Source organism: Hippoglossus stenolepis, chromosome 14, assembly GCF_022539355.2.
Source record: "Hippoglossus stenolepis isolate QCI-W04-F060 chromosome 14, HSTE1.2, whole genome shotgun sequence".
NCBI lineage: Eukaryota > Metazoa > Chordata > Actinopteri > Pleuronectiformes > Pleuronectidae > Hippoglossus > Hippoglossus stenolepis.
Window position 1 is genome coordinate 1,253,924 of NC_061496.1, and position 21,059 is coordinate 1,274,982.

The following is a 21,059-nucleotide window of genomic DNA, read 5'->3' on the forward strand; positions in this document are numbered from 1 at the left end:
TCATGTGAAAAATTCTTATTTATTGCAGCTTGAACTTGAACAAACTGAATCTGAGAATCTGTTTCGTTTCTTTTCAGATTAAAAGGGAAGAAGAGCGACGATTGTCACCATGTTTGGAGTTTAGTGTGTGTGTGTGTGTGTGTTAGTGTGTTAGTGTGTGAGTGTGTGAGTGTGTGAGTGTGTGAGTGTGTTAGAAAAGAAACGTGCCCCGGATCATGACAAAGAAAAATGAGAAGATGCAGGCTGCGGAGATTAAGGCATCCAACCGAGCTTCAGGCTGCAGGGATCTCTACACTGGAAATCACATTTCCATCGGTAAGTGTGTGTGTGTGTGTGTGTGTGTGTGTGTGTTGGGCCAGACTTCAGAGAGTGGACGCTTTATAAAGTAAAGTGTGATTTATGTGGCGCTGTCGTCCCTCGACAGGTCGAGAAAGACCCTGAAACCTGAGAAGTCCGAGATTCAAAGAGGAAAAACTCAGGTTTTACTGAAAGTCTCGTCCATGTGGAGGATTCACTGATCAGCTGAACTCGGATCTAAACTCATCACTGAGAAATATATAATCTGTGTTTATATAAAACTGAGTTTCATATCAGAGCTCATTCACTCTCTTTTTCCCCAGATTAATTAAACTGCAGGATAATAATATAATTTGGATATAATCTCATTATCAAACTTTACTATGATTTAAAGTTTCACTGTTGCAGTCAAGTTAATACATTTCTCCACTGTCAACTTGATAAAGTTTTGAATAAGAGGAAGTTAAACACTTTCACTGAAAGACACTCTTCAGATTTGGATGCTTGAATAACTGAGAAAATAAAATTCTGTTTGAATGTGGAAGTGAAAGAAAATAACACAAAATCAAAGTTACCAGATAATAAGTCAAAATTCTGAAATTAGTCAAAATGCTGCGTTGACTTTTTATTTCCTAACCTTTCTTAGCGTTGTTTTTGTTTTAAGTTATGAAAGCTCGGTTTTCATCTTTTTCTGTCACTGGTGGATTTGGGCTTCCAAACTTCAAGGGGGAAAATAAATGATAAAAACTCAAGTTAAAAACAGAAAGAAATGATCAATACAATATAAAAAGTTTGACTTCAGGACATTAAATGAAACCGTTGAATGATGAACACGTCGGAGCAGCCTGAGTCTGTGGTGACGTCTGAACGGCCCCTGGTTGCGGTGCTGTAATAATGAGAATTAATTTCACACGGTCCCTGAGCTCTGTTAAATAAAGTCTGCGTGTTGTTGTAATCAGCAGCAGATTGTGGAACACCACCACAGAACGTTTACAGTCACAACGGTGCAGCAACAACAGACACAACAGCAGCGCAACACACAACCGGTCGTAAAACATAAAGATGCTTCATGCAACCTACATTTACTCAGCGGAGCAGAAGTACTGCTGTTTACACGGATGCACCGCGTTCGGCAGCCGGAGCCACGATTTAAAATATAAAAATAACCAGGCTGTCGTCTTCCTGTGGAAATTTAGACTCTTATTTACAGTTCTGTTTAAACTGACACCACTTCACTACTTCAACATGGGAAACACTCGTTTCACTTCATTTAAATCCAAACACCTTAACAAACACAACACCTTTACATTTAGTGGGATATCTGTCAGCTATAAAATATAACAGATTTACTATATTTAGACATACAGGCATTTTCCTAAATATATTTAAAATAAGATGATTTTAAATGTAATCACATCAAACTCTATTGTAAAGTAACAGTAAAACCAGTTTAACATCAACACACATGATTTAAAGATAAACAGAAAAACAAGATGAACTGTAATTATGAAACCAAAAAAGCTGCTTCCGAATATTCCACATCACGATGGCAGGAGTACACATCTGTGAAATATTCATATAAATATATATAAACTTGTATAAGCTTTATTATCAGGTTTAATGTAGAGAAACTATTTGAGTCGTATTGTACGTTCCAGTAAAATAAATGACCTGCAGCCACGTTCAGTATCAACACTACACGGTGCTGACAGCTCAGAGTCTGCGGCCCGGCCCGGCCCGGCTCGGCTCGGCTGTCCAGACCCACAGGCAGCCTACATATGATGAGAAATCCCGGTGCAGCCGCTGCAATCAGTCAGAGCTCTGGTGGGGGGGGGGACGTGTGTCTGTAACATATGTTTCCCTGCACAGGATGTAAAGAGTCAACAAAGAGGCCATTTACCTCCAATTAGGGAAATAAAACAGGACAGGGGCCAAGACGCTACTCCAATCAGCACCAGGGGTCACTGGACAGCGGCGGCGGGCATGGCGGTGGCGGCGGCGGCGGCCCGGGACCATCATCATCATCACTTTTAGCCCGGGGGCCGTTTGTGCACAAAGAGCCTGAGTCAACACAGAATCAACAGAGAAAGAAAACACATTAGGACACGAGAGGAAGCGTTTTATTTAAACGTGTCGGATCCATCACGAGAACGCGTCACTGCAAAACCAAATGTTCTGCAGTCCCAGTATTTACATGTTGTAGTTTTCATATTTATCACAGGAGAGGTTCTACTCACGCATTTACTTTTAAATGTCATTTTAAAGCTGTAGCTAATTTTCATTCAGTTTAATCTACAACTAGCAGTCCTGCACACGATCATCTAGTTCCCATCGGGGGAATTTAAAAGACAACAGGGGGAAATGATTTATTTGTCTTCGAACATTGTGAGAGAAAGTGAACAAGATAATCTGATCTGTCTTTTTAAAGTCTTTTCCTCACGAACCATCGCACCACCAGGTTAGGGAAGAAATAACTTTGTAGTTTGATGGTAAGAAATCAGCCAATCAAACGGAGACAGGTGAAAACCTCCTTAATGGAGGAAACACAGCATCAACATGTTCCATCTATAAAGTAATAACTAGCACTGTCGTATAAACACAAACAAAATACATCATTAAACAACATGTGGGATTATACTTTTGGATTATTCATATTTATCCAAACTCAACCAGACAAAAATCTGTTTTCAGACATGAGCTGAAGTCTGAAGTTCTGCAGGTTCTGTCTGTGAGAACAAACGTCTGAGTCAGTGTCTCTGGACATCTTCTGGATCTGCTCCTGCTGCCTCCTGGTAAAAACTCTGGAACATGTCAGAGTGAGTCCATGAAGAACACAAACATCTCAGGATGAAGAAGACGTACACGTAGAAGACGAAGACGTGAACTTGGAAGGACGAGGAGATTCCAGAGCTTTAGGTGATGAGGGCCGACGCTCTGTCGTTTGGCTGAAGGTTCTGACGCTCGGTGAAACGATGAACCTCCATGTGTGATGAGATCCTCTCACCTGTAACTCACTCTTCACCTGGAGGGTCGGCAGGTTCTCATGGGTTCACGTCTCTTCCCTGCTCAGACTTTCAGTCCTGACGCGACGAGCAGAGTCTCTGGAGTCTTATGATCCGGTTCCTCTTCAGACCCGTTTAGTGAATTCTGCATCTGTGCAGTTTAAACGTGAACCAGGGTAAAAATCCTCCTTAAGATTGATGTGGTGCAGGAAGTGGAAGCTGAGCCCAGAAGCTTCCTGACCAGCGACTGTAACGCTGACATGTGGGGACGTTAAGAACCGCTTGGTTTGGATTAAAGCAGCAGATACAAACAGTTTGTGGAACAGATAGAAAATAAAACGCTGCCTCTGAAGAAATGACACTGGCGTGTTGGCAGCGGGACGCAAGGCCACTTAAAGGTTAAACAGGAAGTGACACCATGAGGTTTCCTCCCACTGCTCAACATGTCGTTAATGATCCAATCATCTGAAGAGTCAGGCCTCACAGCAACGTGCTGTTTTGATTCGTCTGTTGTGTCTAATGTGTGCGTAAAGTAGCTTTATTTTGAAAAGACAAAGCTTGAACTAGTTTGTATTAAATTCAGTTTGTTTGCAGTTTGCAGGAAACGTGAATGAACCTTAGTTTGTTTGTTTGAACACAACTTGTCTAATAATCGAATTCAAGCAGAACCTGAAACTCATTTTCTAAGAGGAAGTTTGTTTGTCACACAAACTTCTGAACAGATTCCAGTGAACGTGGTGGGAGGAGGGAACACGAGGCAGGAAACAGCTTCTACATGCTCCAGGATGTTTTTATATCTTCAACATTGCAAGATAGAACTTTTTTCAAATATGTTTTCACCAATTTCTTAGAAAGTAATTCACGAATCTTGTTGAAAGGAAATGAGACATTTAAGAGACTGTATCTGTGAGTGTGTTTGATTTGGTTTGGATCCAAACTAAAATCTGGATCCAGTGAATTTAGATGTTTCACAAACTGATAATTAGCAGCGATGTGGAGCTGAGATCACGTGGATTCAGAATCCACAGGTTTTATGAGTCTTCAGTCGTGTTACAGATTCCAGGAGCTGTTGGGCCCTGACGGAGGTTTGAGCTCGACTGAGAGACCTTCTCCTTCGTGAATAATCCTGTTTGTCTCCATTTTGTTTCCTGGTAAAGTTGTGTTGCATTTATTCAGTGATGTGTTGTGACGAGGGCAGAGTTTGGGGGTTGGGGGGGGGGCCGGCAGTGACGTGGGCCTCATGTCTGAACTCAAACCAGGATCTGAAAGTTCTCTCAGATGATCCTGAAATCATGTTTTCACATGATTCTACTTCAAACTGATTCTACTGTGGATCCTCAGGCTTTTATCCGTTCATACACCGACCGTCATGTTTTTATCTCTTTGTGATCGTCCTCTCCGTCAAACATCTGTTGTCTGTAAACGTGCTCGATAATAATCAGATTTGACTTCACGGAAAATTTAATTCATCGATGTCGGATCTTTTTCAGGATGATTCCGAAGCTGCTGATTTAAACCTCCTGATGTTATTCAACCGAAACAAAACCCAATTTTTCTAAATGAACTCGAGCGTTAACATCATCGTGGTGACGTGGGCGTTTAGCTGCAGGACGGCGTTTTCCTCTGAGAGGAGTTTGGACGTTTCCTCTCGCCGCTGACGAACTGCAGCAGCGAGACGCAGAGTTTCACATGGAGCTCTGAACAAAGACTCGAGGCTCCGGAGGAGACGACTGAGAGTCTGAGACGTGGGGAGGCCGGTTTTTTCTCTCTGCCTTTTCCTTTTTGCCCGAGCTGGCACCGGAATGGACTTGTAGGCAGGAAAAGAGAATCTGGGGGAAAACTAATGATGAAAAAGTCGACTCTATCCCTGCGCCTTCATTAAATACATGGAAAGACCGAGAGAAGCACATCTGGATTCAATCTGCTTCCCTTTGATGGCATCAAGTGTTCTTTTCCCAGATCAGGGGGCTGGAAGCTACGGGATGTCTACTATGGCAGCTCGGAGCCCAGAGTCGACTCCTGCCATCTGAACACCTGAACCCCCCCACCCCGTCACCCCCCATCACCTCCACCATCCAACTCCCTCCTTCAGCCCCCGCCTCCCCCACCTCCGCCCTAACCCAGCTCAGCAACAGCTCAGGACCAAGAAGACTTTACTTTCATTTTCAGAGACTTTTCCTGCTCTTCACTTCACAGGGAAACTTTTTTCAGACTGTTGAAAAAGAAAAATATGACCCAGAAAATCTGCTCTGGTTCGAGTGAGGCTCCAAATACTTCTGGTTTGTGGTCGGTTAAAACAAAGTAAACGTTGTGACCCATCATCGGGAGTTACGACTTGTTACAGGCGTCCAAAGAGGGATTTTCCTTCTCCTCTGAGGCCTTTGAAGAACCTGAGCAGATTGATCTGTTAATCTGACTGTGATACCACTTCACTTTCTCTCTCTGCTCAGAGGACACTGATTGTCCACAGTCAGTTGGTGACGGTGGAAAGTCCCGTGGATCCTTCGGCTCTGTGATCAGGACCGAGGTTTATCTGACGTTAGCGACACGTTATTAGCTCGATATATATTTGTAACGTACAGAGCGACTCCTTCGTCTCTGGAGTCTGTTTCCAACATGTCTGCCTGAATCCGTCCCACAGCTCCACTTGTCATTGTGAAGCGCACAGTCGTCTTTAAACAGGCGAGTCCACACGTTAAATGATCTTCCCACTCAGCTTCAGCGTTAAAGGTCCAATGAGGAGCCGCATCAAACTGTTGCGATGTGGACGCTCACTTTTAATAAACTTTGAACAAACAGACGACCTGAGCTCGGACTCATCAACGCAAATGAAACATCAGTGAATTCACGTACGATATTTCCTTTGTGTCACTTCACCTCAGAAGGAGAAGCTGCACCAGCGTCCCCACAGGAAACAGACGGGTTCAGAACCCTTTCAAACCAGTGACTCCTCTGTGGCCGGAGACGTTTGACTCATTTAACCCTTTTTAAACGATTTCCATGGATAATGTCAAAAGATACGCTGACAAACACAGGGGCCCCCGGGGGCCGGACGCAGAGTCTGCATGAAGTTACTAATTCATTTTACATTTTTAAAGAATGTTGCTTTGACAGTTTGGTCTCATGTGGACCAACGTGTGGTCAGAGTCGATGGTTGCACACACACACACACACACACTCATTAAGGGCCTGAAGGGGGTTTTGGGGGCACAGGCGATGGGGGCCTGTGAAACGTCAGACACAGTATAAAGGCATCGCCACGTAATTGTGGGTCTTCTATTAGTGTGTAAGAGTGTGTGTCCACCCTCTGCAGGGAGAGAGAGAGAGACACACACAGAGAGAGAGAGAGAGAGAGAGAGGTGCGGCACTAACGTCCAGCCTCCTCTCCTCTAAGCTGCGGTGGAACGAACTTTACGCGCACACGGAGCTTTGCGCATCTGGTCACCATCATCATCATCATCATCATCATCGGCAGCAGCAGCAGCAGCGCGTCCTGCTCAGAAGTGAATCCACCAGAGAAGGAACACAGCTCTTCCTCTTCTCCTCCTCTTCTTCTCCTCCTCTGGAACCTCTCGTGTCGGACCCGCAGGAGGAAGAGGAGCAGTTTCCTGGAGAACTCGCTGCCGGTGCCACGCTCCGCTCCATGGATTGATTGGTTTTGTTCTGGAGACGCAGACGAGGAGAGAGAAGTTTGCAGAAGTTTGTTTGCGCCTCGGCTCCGCTGCTGGTCTGGATTTGAACACGAAGACCCGGGTCTGGTCTGTGGACGCGCTGCGTTTCTGCACGCACGGATCTACTCGGTTCTTCTTCTGTGTCCGCGTTTCGCGCAGTTCCCCTCTTGCGTCATGACTTCTAGCTACGCGCACGTGATGGACAGGCAAGCGACGCTATCAAACCGCCTGGAGAGTCCGATCACGTCGAACCTGGACACGCTGCAGGCCAAGAAGAACTTCTCCGTCAGCCACCTGCTGGATCTGGAGGAGGCCGGGGAGATGGTGGGCAGCCAGGCCGACGAGGGTGTCGGGGAGGCGGGGAGGAGTATGCTGGAGTCCCCGGGGCTGACGAGCGGGAGCGACACGACCCAGCAGGAGAGTAAGTTACCGACAGAGGCTGAAACCGGAGTGAGACCAGATCTAGTGATGAATGTGTGTAAATCAGATCTGTGCGTAATGAAGCTCCATCTTCTCACCTGGTTCCACTGAACGCGTCCTCGCAGCGCATGGATGGATCCGCGCGCACGGGAGAAGGAATCACTTAGTCCCCCCTCTCCAAACAGCCATTAATTAACCATTAACAGTGTGATGTCACTTTGGGGCTGACGGTCAGTGAAGGAGCCCGCGCGTCAAACCGCTCATCCTCCATAACCACGAGGTTTATAACCTGTGAAAATACTAAATTCAAGGCCGCGGTTTTATTCTGAAAACACACAGAGCGAGTCACGCGACGACTGCGCCACGTGCGCGTTAGTTTCGTGATTCACGTGTGAAATGAATCGTAATAAAAGCGACGGGGTTTAGTTGCTCCGAGGAAACGAGGCGAATGAGTCCGAGTTTGGTGAGTTCAGAGGCGGCTACTGATCCCAGAGCAGCCGCCGGAGAAGAGGGAACTACCAGAAGAGAGCAGAATGTAGAATAAACCAGGTGAAGACTCGGGTGAGTTTAACTCGAGTCAAAGTGTCACGTGTTGGACGAAGAGCAGAAAGTCCAACAGAACAGAAAGGTTCCTCTGACTCCGGTGTTATTGTTGGTTTTGAAATGTGCTGCAGGAAGTTCGGGTCACGTCGTTAATTCTCGGTTCTTCTCGACCTGTCAAACTCTTTCACAACATCGGAGCCGAGCCGTTTGTCATCATTAGCGCGCGAGTCTCAATTAACGAGGACAAATCTGCAGAAAATCTTTAATCAGCAGAAACATTTTTACCTTTATTGTGAAATGTTGACGAGAAGCTTCATTACATCATTACAAGATTTTACTGAATTACGCAGTCAGTATTTTTAATTTTTAATTTATTGACGTTAAAGCAACATTTTAAATCAATTTTTACTAAAATCCACCAACTCATACAAATACATGTTCATTGATTCCAGAGGAAATAAAAGGACATTTTATTATGAAACAGCAGAAATGATCAACTTATATTTTATTCTTGTAGAATCAATAATCGCTGCTCTGCACTTATGACTTTGGACATTAATTAACTTTGGCTGATTGTTGCTAATGAGCTCGGCTTCATCCACGTGTTGGTCTCATCAGGAGGATGAAGATGATGAAGATGAGGCTGAAGAAGCGGCTCTGATCGAATAGTTTTAATTATCAACCAACAGATTTGAATCAAAATCTTCCTGAACACGCAGAAAAAAAGAAAAAAACATTCTGAAGGTTTTAAAAATATAATTTACTTAAATTTCTGTTTGGATTTTATTTAGATTTAATTTCGTCCACCTCGGAAATTCACTTAATTCGAATTTTACTATTTATTTATTAAATATAATTAAAGTGAAGATCAGCGTGTTGAGTGAAACCTGCAGAGTCAAATTTCTACTTCCAACAATAACTGTTTATTAGTTTCAATTTAATTTTAAAGAAATAAAGGTTAAAAGAAACATTTAAATTCTATACTTTAATTTTGTCATGTTCTGCCACTAAAAGTGATATAAATCAAAATAACTTAACAGTAATTTAACAATAATAATAACTGTATTTTATTTAATACCTCTCTTCCTCCCCAAAATATATTTTTACATGTATTTGCTGCTGCAGTTTTTTGTGGTGAAGCCTCAAACAGGCAGAATCATCACGTGCGTCCCGGTTTTCATTTCACGTCTTTCTCTGGGTTCGGTGGGAAATCAACATTTTGTCTGAGGTTAAATGTTTGAGGGGAAATCTGCGTTTTCAGCTGCAGTTTAACTTCTCTGCTCTTTTTTTTATCTTCCAATTAAAAACTGAGTTTAAGACTGAAACTGCAGATTAATTAAAAAAAAATCAAGACTCAAACTGAGAAAATAAAAAGATTCAGAGATTTGTGTGGTAAAATAAATGAATTTAAAAAGTGTCGTAAACCAAACATCAGCAGGAACATCATTTATTTAAAAACTCCACACTTTGAATTTCAGGTTCTGGGGATTTACTTTCGTATTTTCTACTTTTCCTCAAATAATTTTGAGAAGGAAAATGTTTAATTTCTTTAGAGGCTTTATATTAAATTGTATAACAGGTAGAAACTCAATGTGCTGATTTAAATGGAATAAAGCAGCAACACATCGGCCGGAGGAAGAATAACCTTTAAATAAAATACAAGAAAGTTATAGTTCATATCATCACTTTAAAAAAAGATCAATCATGAGATAAATCTGAGGAACCAAAAATCTGCTTTTGAGCCTGAATATATTTTAAAGATTTTCAAAAAGAGAAGACGAAGAAAAATTAAAACTTGTTGCTTTTGTTTCGTGAAAAACTGAACATTTCTTTTTTTTCAGTTAAATTTAATTTAAAATTCTCGTCTGAAATAATCAGAAGAAACAAATCACTTTTCAGTGAAAGTGTTCACGTGTTAAAGGATTAATTTTAATTAAAGGTCAAAGGGTAAAAAGATTATGAAGCTCAGCAGTTCTTAGATTTACGCCCGATCACTTTGAACCTGAACGCATCACTAACTTAACAGTCTTAAAAAAGCAAAGATTTATTTTATACTCGAGACTTTTAATTTAATTTAATTTAATATATTTTATAAACTTCACTCAGGTTAAAGATAGAAAACTGTTTCCACCTTTAATGGTCTTAAATAAGATTTTCATTATGTTCCCTCTGACTTAATGTTTGTGTCTCTATAACAAATTACAATAAAGGCAGATATTATAATTATAGAAAAAGATTTACAGCATAAAGACAGAATGAAAATATAAAGGAGGAATATAGAGAAAACATAGAAAGAAAACATCAGGTCTGAGGGAAGAATAAAAATAACAGAAAAAAGATTTAATCAGCTGTAATAAAATTCATTAAATAATGAGAAACGTTTCTTCTTTTTCATCAAATTATGTGAAATTATTCAAACTTTTCACCAATTTCCTGTAAAAATAGTGAATAAAGTAAAAAAACCCTCGAATGAAAACATATATACGTGAAATCAGACATTTTTAAACACAAGGTAATAAAAGTACAGATTTTAGTTTGAAAGACAAAACGATGGAAACTATCGATCATTTCATTTTCAATCTGTTTATACTTGTTGACTCTCAGCTGCCTCCTGATTGGCTGAGGCTGTGGAGGGAGTGTGGGGGGGGTCTCATTAGACCCCATGTTGACAGCAAAACAAACAACAATGACACACACACACACACACACACACTCTGTTTCATGGAGAAGATGCTGCAGTGTGTGTGTGTGTGTGTGTAGTAAATGTGTCGTGGTTGTTTAGCATTCAAATCTTTAAACGTTTAAATCCGAGCTTTACGTCTCACGTCAGGATGAACATGTGACCGGTCACATGTCTGAGTCGACCTGATGTCTCAGGGTTTCAAACGTACGAATACGATGTATTTTTAAATGAATTATTATCTGAGTGAGACACATTCACTTTAAATCTCTTCAGCTTCAGACTCTCGTCGTCCTCAGGATATTTATCTATTTTCCATTCGCTGAAGAAAACCATGAGATTTGAGGGAAAGCTGCAGAAAACTCCTCAAAGTAAAAATATAATTTAATATAATAAGAAAATGACTCTGGCACATTTTCACTTCCATGATAAATCTTATTAAAAACAAGCACATGATGCTGCCAAGTAGTAAATATATTTATATTAGACGTTAAAATATTTAATTTGTCTCCAGTTTTACTAAATATCAACAACAGAAAACGATAAGAGATTTAACGTCTTTCACAAACAAGCTCAGTGAAACCAAGTGAGAAGAAACAAGAAAAACACGAGACAGGAAACAATGATTCTAGATGTTGTGTTGAAATAACAACCAAAAGTTTCCAAAACAGAACCAGCAACACACACACACACACACACACACACACACACACACACACACACACACACACACACACACACACACACACACAGAGAGAATTTAAAACCAGAATCTGTAGACGTGAAAATATGAATAACATCTCCTTAAAGTGTAAATACTCAAAAGACGAGTGTGAATGTACTGTGGGCCTGTGTGTGTGTGTCTGTGTGCGTTGTGTGTGTGTGTGTCTGTGTGTGTGTGTGTGTGTGTCTGTGTGTGTGCATGCGCATGCGTGCGTTAGGCCTGAACATGGATGAGCACATTCTGTTTTCTTTTCTCACTCCTCTGTGAAAGTGTTATTTTGTGGTTTCGTTGTTGCCACAAGGCTCCAACTCACACTCTCACACACTCACACACACACACACCCCACAGACACACTCACAGACACACTCACAGACACACACCCACAGACACACACACACACACACACACACCCACAGACACACTGATCTGGAGGGTGTTTCACAGCAGATTTAATTTTATATCGTCTTTTTGCTGAAGAGCTTTTGTTTGTTTGCTCACTTGTGTGTTTGTTTATTAGTGAAGCTGTTTGTTATTGAGGCTGTTTGTGTGTTTGTTGTGTGTCTGTTTGTGTGTTATTGAGGCTGTTTGTGTGTTTGTGTGTTATGGAGGTGGTAGATCAGGGAACAAGTGATTTGTCTTTGCTGAAGATCCCTCATGTTTCACTCGAACTACAAAGTAAATGTGTAAACGTCCATGTTTGTGTGTTTCTGAGCTGAGTTCGGTTTCTGATGAATTTATAATAATCAATAACAATAAGTATGTTTTTCTCTCTGTGATGGAGAATAATTAATTTTTTTGAAGAGCGATGCCACGAATGAATTAATGTAAAAACCCTTTTATTCCAACCTCAAAGTGTCCAACTCTTTTACGTGGGAGGACTGTCCCTTTAAGACGGGACGTGTTTCTGTACTTCTTTGTTATTTCTGCCTTTAATTGATAGTGTGGTCGAGAGAGGAATCATGAGAACAGAGAGAGAGGAGGAGGAGGACAGAGCTCCGTCAGGTTGGAAACGTCTGTGAAAAACTTCAGATATTTGGATGCATTTTCACGTCAAAGCTTCTCTGACTTTGCGAGTCTCAGCTCCGGAGGTTTGACGGAGAAACTCGATGTTTTACTGAGGGAGAAACGGTTTCGTCTGTTCTCACAGATGAAAAGTAAAATGGCGACTGTAGGTTGGTCCTTGTTCCTCGGCCCCCGTCTCCCATGGGAGAAAGAAGTCATGTAACGTTCTCAAGTATTTTAAAACTTGAACTTGTCGCTGTGAGATATTTCAAATATGACCATTGATTTATTTAGTTTTTTGGGAAAAGAACCGGAGCAGGATTTAAAATCTTGAAAGTACAAATCAAATGATTCACATGAAAATGAAACGTGGTCCTCGTCATGATTCCGTTACCGGGATGAACATCAGTGTGTTGAAAGGTGAATGTGAGGAGGCTCTTCAGCCTGAAGCAGCAGGACAAGTCTCTGTCTGTTATTAAACTCTGATGTGTTCCGACACGGAGCTTTAAACTTCTTACTTCTTCATTTGTTTCCCTCCAGCAAAGAAAATAACATCTGAAGCTAAAAACCAAAGCACCTGTGGGCAGAGCTGCACTTTGCTTCACCCGCATGAAGGTTTAACTTGATCTCCTCTTCCTCTGCAGATGAACAGATGAACACGGAGGAGAAGAAGAAGAGGAAGCAGCGCAGGAACAGGACCACCTTCAACAGCAGCCAGCTGCAGGCTCTGGAGCGAGTGTTCGAGAGGACACACTACCCCGACGCCTTCGTCAGGGAGGACCTCGCCCGCCGGGTCAACCTCACCGAGGCCAGAGTCCAGGTAGGAGCGGTGACCTCCCTCAGACCCTCAGCTGCAGGGATTTGATCACATTCAACAGTTGATCAAACAGGAAGTAATACTCAGATTGAACGGTCACCATGGTTACGTAGCAGGAGGAGACCTGAGGACGTTAAACGTGCAGCACAGAAGAAAGGCTTTGTACCTGGTGGGATATTAATGGATCCTGTCTCCTCATCCAATCACATTTAAATTCACTAGATACACATTTATTATGTTATTATTATTATTATATTATTTATTTGCGTCAAATCCCACCCACTCCTACACATCAGGCCTCAGGTCAGATATCAGTGGAGACGTCTCCTTCACATCCTCCTGGTTTCCTCTGACCTCGTCCACTCACTGTTCCTCCTGAGTGCAGCAGCAGTTATCAGTCACCACGTTGAGGTTTCATATTAACGCAGCGTCTGATAAGAAGTGGACGACTCCGCTCTGACTCCGCTCTGACTCCATCAGACTCCATCAGACTCCATCTGACTCACAGCAGCTCGGGACCACAGCCTGTGAGCAGCTGGTCCCCAGAGGACGTGATTGGATCTGATCAGAAAAGTGGACGTAATGACGTCTCATTTCCTCAGCGGTTTGCAGATCGCTGATACACACCGTGTGAACACACACACACACACACACACACACACACACACACACACACACACACACACACACACACACACACACACACACACACACACACACACAATAATTTCACTATTAAAGGTCATATGACATTTTAGTCGTTAAGTTATATATGTACGAGAGAGCTCAACAAGTTGCAAACAGTGAAAACAACAACAGAAATGTTTCCATCGCCTCTGAGGAGCAGCAGACTTCAGTAACTTCTCACTGAACTACAGGTTCATCACTTCTCCAACACAAAGATGAGAGACTGATGCTGAGCGGAGACGCTCGTGTGCTCATGTTAGTGCACGTGAGTCTCGACCTGTGTTTTAAACACTGCACGAACGATGGCAGCCATGTTGAGCAGAAGAGACTCGCTGAGCTGCAGTTTGATGAGTTTAAACTCATTTAGTGAGTTACGTGTCTCAGACGCTCACATGATGATGCTTCGTGATTCCAGTTCCCATGACAACGCACGCTGAGCTGCTGGTTGTGTCTACAGGACGATTTCATTGGTCTCCACAGATCAAAGTTAAAGATGTCTCTGTCACTTCAGCTCGTTCTTATCTCACTGATGTTGGTTCAACTGTTTCCGATCAGTTTGGTTTAATGAGTTATTTCCTGATTTTAAAACGGGCGGCGACATCATGATTGACAGCTGAGACTGACTCCTGATTGGTTTAGAGCCTGTTCCCCCCCGATCACTGCTGCACAGACTCTGGCTCCAAATGCACAAGATGGCCGCGTCTGTTGGTGTCTGTGATATTTTTGGCTTCATTTGTGGAGGAAGTGGAGACGCGTCGTCCATCTTTATTCACCGTCTGGGCTTCACAAATCCAGTGCGCCATCTAGTGGCAGAGCATGTTGTGTTTATGACCTTTAAACTGTAACAATAGGATGAAACTCTGAGATAAACTGTGAAACTAGAAAGTTCGACTTGACAACACAAGGTCTGAGTCGCTGGTTTTCAACAACGACACAAATAAAAGACAACTGGGAACATTTCCTGCAGATCGATGTGAATCTATAACGTCTTTTCAGTTTCTCTGGCGTCTCTTTAATCAGCGCAGTGAAAGTATGTGTTCCGTGGGCAGCGTGAGGGGGGGGAGAGGAAACAGTGATGATGGAGGGAGAGAAGCAGCACATCTGTGATTAATGTGAAGCAGAGAGCGATGCAGAAATCCTTTGATAAAAGAGACTTTGGGTCCATTCCTGAGGGCGTGCGTCAGCGGACAGCGAGCCCCTCCGAGCGCTCGCAGCGTCTAATAATGGATTTGATTTCACCACACTGAGGAACAACATTAGCACCCCCCCCCCCAGAGGAAGGAGAGAGGGAGGAGTGATGTTTTAAAGAAGCGAGAGATGGCAGAGAATCATCTGGAAGAAAAAACAGAAAAACTTCTGGTCTGTTTGATTTCTTTTTAAATGAATTTTACGACCTCTGTAGCTCCGCTCATGTCGTGTCAGTGAAACAACGACAAACCTTCCAACGCTTAACGACCTCCACTTTAAGAACAGAACTGGTGTCAGTGTTTTCTATCATGTCATGTGATGCGTTCATGTTCTCTCTATGACGTCACTAACGACAAACACAATAGAGACAAAGAGGAAACAACAGGATCAGACTTTAAACATCGCCTGACGAGGTTAAAGTGATTTTAAACGTGTCTGCGTCGAGACGTTGTTCACGTTGTTTCTTCTCTCTGGTTCCAGGTCTGGTTCCAGAACAGGAGAGCTAAGTTCCGCAGGAATGAGCGCGCCATGCTGGCCAGCAAGAACGCCTCGCTCCTCAAGTCTTACTCCGGGGACGTGACGGCGGTGGAGCAGCCGATCGTACCACGCCCTGCGCCACGCCCAAACGACTACCTGTCCTGGGGCAGCGCCGCCCCCTACAGGTAGAGTCCACACTCACATCACCCAGCTACCTGACGTTTCCATTAACACACTGAACTGCACCATGAAGATAGATGGATAGAGAGAGAGAGATAGAAAGAGAGATAGATAGAGAGAGAGAGAGATAGATAGAAAAGGAGTAAAGAAACAAAGGATAGAAGAAAACTGAGGAAAGTAAATAAATTACAGAAAGATCAGAAAATACTAGAAGGAGAAAGAAAGAAAAACTGATTCTCATGTGTCTTCGGTTCAAAAAACACAAGCTGATACCACATAACTGCATGTGAACACACACACACACACACACACACACACACACACACACACACACACACACACACACACACTTATTGTTTCATTTCCTCTTCTTCTACCTGCTCATGTTCTTCATTCTTGGCTCGCTCGTCTTCATCTCCTCTGATCCACCTGGACTCAAACTGACCCTCGGTCATGAGCCGCAGGTCGTTCGACCATCTGTGCCGCGCGGCGTCTCACTCCACCTTTATTTACACGCCCCGAACGTGTGAGAGCACGAGAGGAAGAGGCTGGTGCTTTCTGTTTTCTTTATTATCAACAAATCTGAAAACTCACAGGGAACGACGAGTAAAACACACCAGAGACACACACACATGTTCACACTGTAGTTTATGACACACACACACACACACACACACACACACACACACACACACACACACACACACACACACACACACACACACACACACACACACACACACACACACACTCTGTCCCCTTCAACTCCACAACGACCGCACCTTTGTGACGTGTTTTTAAAGATTCATGATGTCATGAGGAACCAGTGGTGAGCGCCGCAGACAGGAAGTGAGCGCCACAGACAGGAAGTGACCACACGTCACTGGCTTCAGTCTTTTCAGGAGATTTGTTGATAATAAGAAAAATGTAGACGATGTCGACTGATCCTTTGAAATCTGTTCAATCTGTTCTATTCACTCTCTGTCTGACTTTTTAACTCTGAAGCTGCTTCAGTTTCCACTCAAACACAGAAGTTCACGAGCTGAAAGTCGGGTTCTTCATCAGAACCTTTATTTCTAATGTTTCCTTCTTTATTCCACTGACGGTCACTCGTCACTTTGCTGCTTGAAGACAAACGGACCTGTGACTCGTAGCTGTGAATAATCTCATTCTCTTCAAATATTTAATATGAGAAGTATTTCTTTTATAAATTTAGAATTTTTAAAATCAAACAAAATGTGTTAAGTAAAGATACAATAAGTGTTTTCAGAGTATTTGGGCCGTTTTGAAGAAATAAAAATTGATTAAGGTCCAAATATGAGAATAAAGTTGTGATTTAATTAGAGAAAAGTTATAAATATTTCAAGAAAAAAAAAAATCCTTTAGGAAAAATCCATCTAATAAAATCAATGCTCTGGAGTTTCTCTGTTTGAATCAATCAATTAAACTTTATTTGTCCAGCTCATATTCACAAATCCCAGTTTGTCTCGTGGAGCTGAATCGTCCCAGCCGACTCTGAAGAGACACTTTCCTCTGTCTTCATTAGATTCTCACACGTCTCAAAGTCCTGATGCTGACGACCACGTGGAGCTGATGAGACAAAACATCAAGGATTTTATTATTTATGAAACTTAAACTGAAGTTTAACTTAACAAGATGCTGCACGTTCCTCATTTAATCACAGAGACAGACTGAACCTCTCATGTTCACCATCGAGCATAACAAGGAGACTAAAGAACTCCATTGTCTTTATTTTATTATCAAAATGTCAGATTTAATTTCTGTTTAAGTGACATTAATTCTCATATCAGACAAACGTGATTCTAATGAAACTGTTTTTTATTGCATGATTTTTGTTCTATTAGGTTTAAACTCAAACTTTAATACAACAAGCAAAACACTGAATGACACCTTCAGTCTTCTGTGTTTTATGATTTGCAGAATTTCAGTGACAAAGTATTTATGTTTAACTTCAATCGTTACGTGAATTTGATTAAAAGTTCTCACGTTTGACGTTTTGAATAAAATCCTCGTGGATGCTGCTGACGCTCGAACACAGTGAAGCTCAGTCACAGTTATAATAAAATGTGATTTTACCATCACAGTGTATTATTTTGTAGAATCTTTAATGAATTCTATTCAGAGTCAAAGAGACAATATTAGACATTTTTAAATGCGATGATGCTTTACGTCCATAAAGCATCAGTCACTGTTCAGCTGCTTCATATTTGAGCTCTAATGTCCCGAAGCAGCTGTAAAACACTGAAGTCCCAGATACGATCACAAGTGTCTTCTGTCCTTTTCCGTCTGTGTCTCCGAGCTGGACTCGTCCCTCTGACCCTTTTCTTCACTTCAGAGAACTCTCTCCTCACTCACACTAATTGTGTTGAATCAAAACACCCTTTCCGCCGCCGCCTCTCGCGGCGCTCTCCTCTGTGAGCGTGGACGGATCCCGTGACCCCTCTGTCGAGGTGATAATGTGAAAACAAACCGTATTAAATCCAGCGTCGACCCCGTGACCCCTCGCTGCTACACTACACCAGATAATGAACGCTGCACAGAGACGGCGCTCTGCTGGGCAACAGTTCTTGTGACTCTGGTTACATTGTGATTTACAGTAATCCTCCGTCACGAGACTCGGTGGAAAATGTCCAACCCTCGACGCACAGTTGGGCTGCTGGGCGGGACGCGGGGCGGCGAGGGGACTCTGTTGTGTGAATCCTGCTATGTGCTGCTAACGCTTGTGTATATTATCCTAAAGCTGGTATCCAATGCCGGAGGGGGGGCCAGTACGAGTACCACAGAAAATGATGCCCTCAGAGAACAAGTACGCTTTCACTTTACTACTTCTGCTTCTCCTCCTGTTGTCTGTAAAGAAAGTTCATGTTCTCAAAACTCTGATTTACAAATGTTTTCTGATCATATTTAGTCTGACTTCATTTGTTCATTTTTACTTAAATAGAGTTTATTTATTTTTTTATTGTGTTTGTCTCTTAATGACTTTAACAGTGTTTTTGCATCTCTGGACTTTTCACCTCTCGTCCTGAAGAGACCTGTAAACAAGAGACAAGAGACAAACACGTCCAGTTAGCGCTGGACTCAGCTCCTCTAGTGAAACCTCGACCTGAACCACTGAGAATCTTTTTATAAACAAGTGTTTTTTCTGCCGTTAACCAGCAGATGACGAAGCTTAAAATATGTTTGAGATATAGAATCTGTCAGTGAGCATCTTCTCTGATTGGTCGTGTTGTGTCGACGTTTTAAAACCATTTGATGAATCTTCACACAATGATAAGGAAACGGAAAGTTTTTCTAAATTCTTCTTTCAATGACAAAATTTTGTTTTTTATCTTGACAACGTCGTCATGTGAAAATAACAAAGAAATGATTAATGTGCAGGAGCCGCCTGAGGATCAAATAAAGAGGAGAAAAATATACATCTTCCCCTCATCTACCAAATAATCTGCACAAATGTGTGATTGATTTAGTTTCAAACTTAAACAAGTAAATTATTAATTTACACAGAAATAACTGAATTGAGTAAAAAGAGATTAAACAATTAGGACAAAAGACGCATGAAGATAATAATTATTTGATTTGACTTAATGATTTTAAAGTGGAATTTAATTTCTAAAGAAGATTCAAAGAAAAGAAAAGTTTTCTCCAGGTTTGTGAATTAAAAACAATTTAACTGTTTGTTACAAACTGAAGTTAAAACGAACCTGATTCTCTAATCGTTCATGTTCTGATGAGTTGAAATGCAAAAACCCTGTTGAAGTTTCTTTGTGTGTTTTGTCCGATGTAGTTTGAATCTCAAGGCTCCTTCTCTTCTTTCCTCAGCCTCAGCTTCAGGTGACGTAACCTTCTCGCCTCTTTTCCTCTCGTCTCTCAGCACCATGGCCACCTACCCGCCCACCTGCTCCAACACCAACACGTCCCAGGGAATGAACATGGCCAACAGCATCGCCAACCTGCGGCTCAAAGCCAAGGAATACAGCTTGAACCAGGTGCCCACGGTCAACTGAGAGGAGGAGGGGGAGGCGAGGGGACGCGGGACCCCCGCGGTCGGACGCCGTCTCCGGGATGAGCATCATCTCACGTGACCTGGACGGCGAAGCCTCCTCTCCTCTCTGATGGAGCCACTTCGATGGCGTTCTACTCCACTTAAAAATGAAGGACACCACGCGGTGTCGGGATTCTGTCCCATCGTCGCCTTGTTTCTCATCCCGAGCGTCACTGAACTCTTTGTAAAAAAGGCGTCTTGTTGGAAGTTGTAGCTGAATATCTGCGTAGTTTTACTTTTGTGATTGTGACTGAGACGGAGGGCGAGTTTCCCAGAGATCTTTTTCTTTTTCTACCCAGAGGTCTTTGCATCGCCTGAGACTCATGGACGGACCACGTGGATTTGTCTTTGTCCGTCTGCGGTGGAGATAAAAAGACTCAAACTGGGATCAACAACTCTTCTTTTATCATTTTCTTTTTTAAATCAACAACAAAGCGACAAGAACTTTCTGACATTTATGCAAACTTTTTTAAATAGTTGTTTTTTCACATTTCTTTCCATGTTATACCACTGACAATCAAACATTTTCATATAATAGCCCAATATAAAGGAGAAGCTAATGTATTTCTGAAACCAAAACCAGAAGATTCTCCTCATTTCCTATGATATCCTTTATCTGTAACAGAATAAAAACTTGTATATGAATAAAAATGCATTTCAAGCAGTGCAGCCGCTCAGTTTAAAGAGTTTTTACTTTCCCAGTTTGTGTCCTCGAACAAACTCTGACTGGATCTTTACGCCTGGAAGATTTGTGACGAATCATAAGAAAAATATACGATGAGGCCGAAACTCTGCTTCAGGAACTAAAAGAAATAAGTATGTTTATGGTTCAGACCATTTGGAAAGCAAAATGATCCCGGACCTCGTGCACGGCCCATAAACCGGAGATTTACAACTCGAGAACAGATTCTGCTTCAGAAGAAACCTCAAGCTGTTCCTGCTTTGTGTGTTTTCTTTTTTCCTGATTACCACAACCTGAAATTTCCATCTTAAAAACCGGATATTTATGAGCAGGGAAATCCTCTCCTTAATATGGAGGGCCCCGGGGCCTCGTTGAGCCGCGCGGCTGTCAGACAAGGTGTTTCTTCTCCTTGGCCCCTCGTAACCTTTACCGTCAACAAACACATGTCGACAGTCGTCCTCGCTCGGCGCACAAGGGCCGTAAAAGGGTTCTCGTATGAAACTGCAGCCGATGTGGTCGTGTTGTCGAGTCTCGATAAGTGATGTCACCGCTGCAGAGGAGCATCCATCACAACAGACACACGAGGAGAACGGGAATCTGTTTCATGAAACGTTTCATTTACTCTG

The 21,059-nt window shown here is 42.4% G+C and overlaps 1 protein-coding gene across 3 annotated transcripts; it reads left to right on the plus strand.

Annotated features, from left to right (window-relative positions):
* The first annotated feature begins 164 nt into the window (after positions 1-164).
* prrx1b (paired related homeobox 1b) lies at positions 165-20,420 on the plus strand. Of its 3 annotated transcripts, none has more exons than XM_035177531.2 (5): positions 165-315; positions 12,984-13,159; positions 15,512-15,693; positions 18,450-18,515; positions 19,581-20,420. In XM_035177531.2, exons 1-5 carry the CDS (start codon positions 216-218, stop codon positions 19,711-19,713), a joined length of 657 nt encoding a protein of 218 aa, XP_035033422.1. In that variant the 5' UTR covers positions 165-215; the 3' UTR covers positions 19,714-20,420. The 3 variants fall into 3 exon arrangements, with proteins under 3 accessions (XP_035033422.1, XP_035033419.1, XP_035033421.1); XM_035177528.2 differs by lacking the exon at positions 165-315 and adding an exon at positions 6,692-7,391; XM_035177530.2 differs by lacking the exon at positions 165-315 and adding an exon at positions 6,694-7,391 and having other exon boundaries at positions 19,529-19,692.
* The last annotated feature ends 639 nt before the right edge of the window (positions 20,421-21,059 follow it).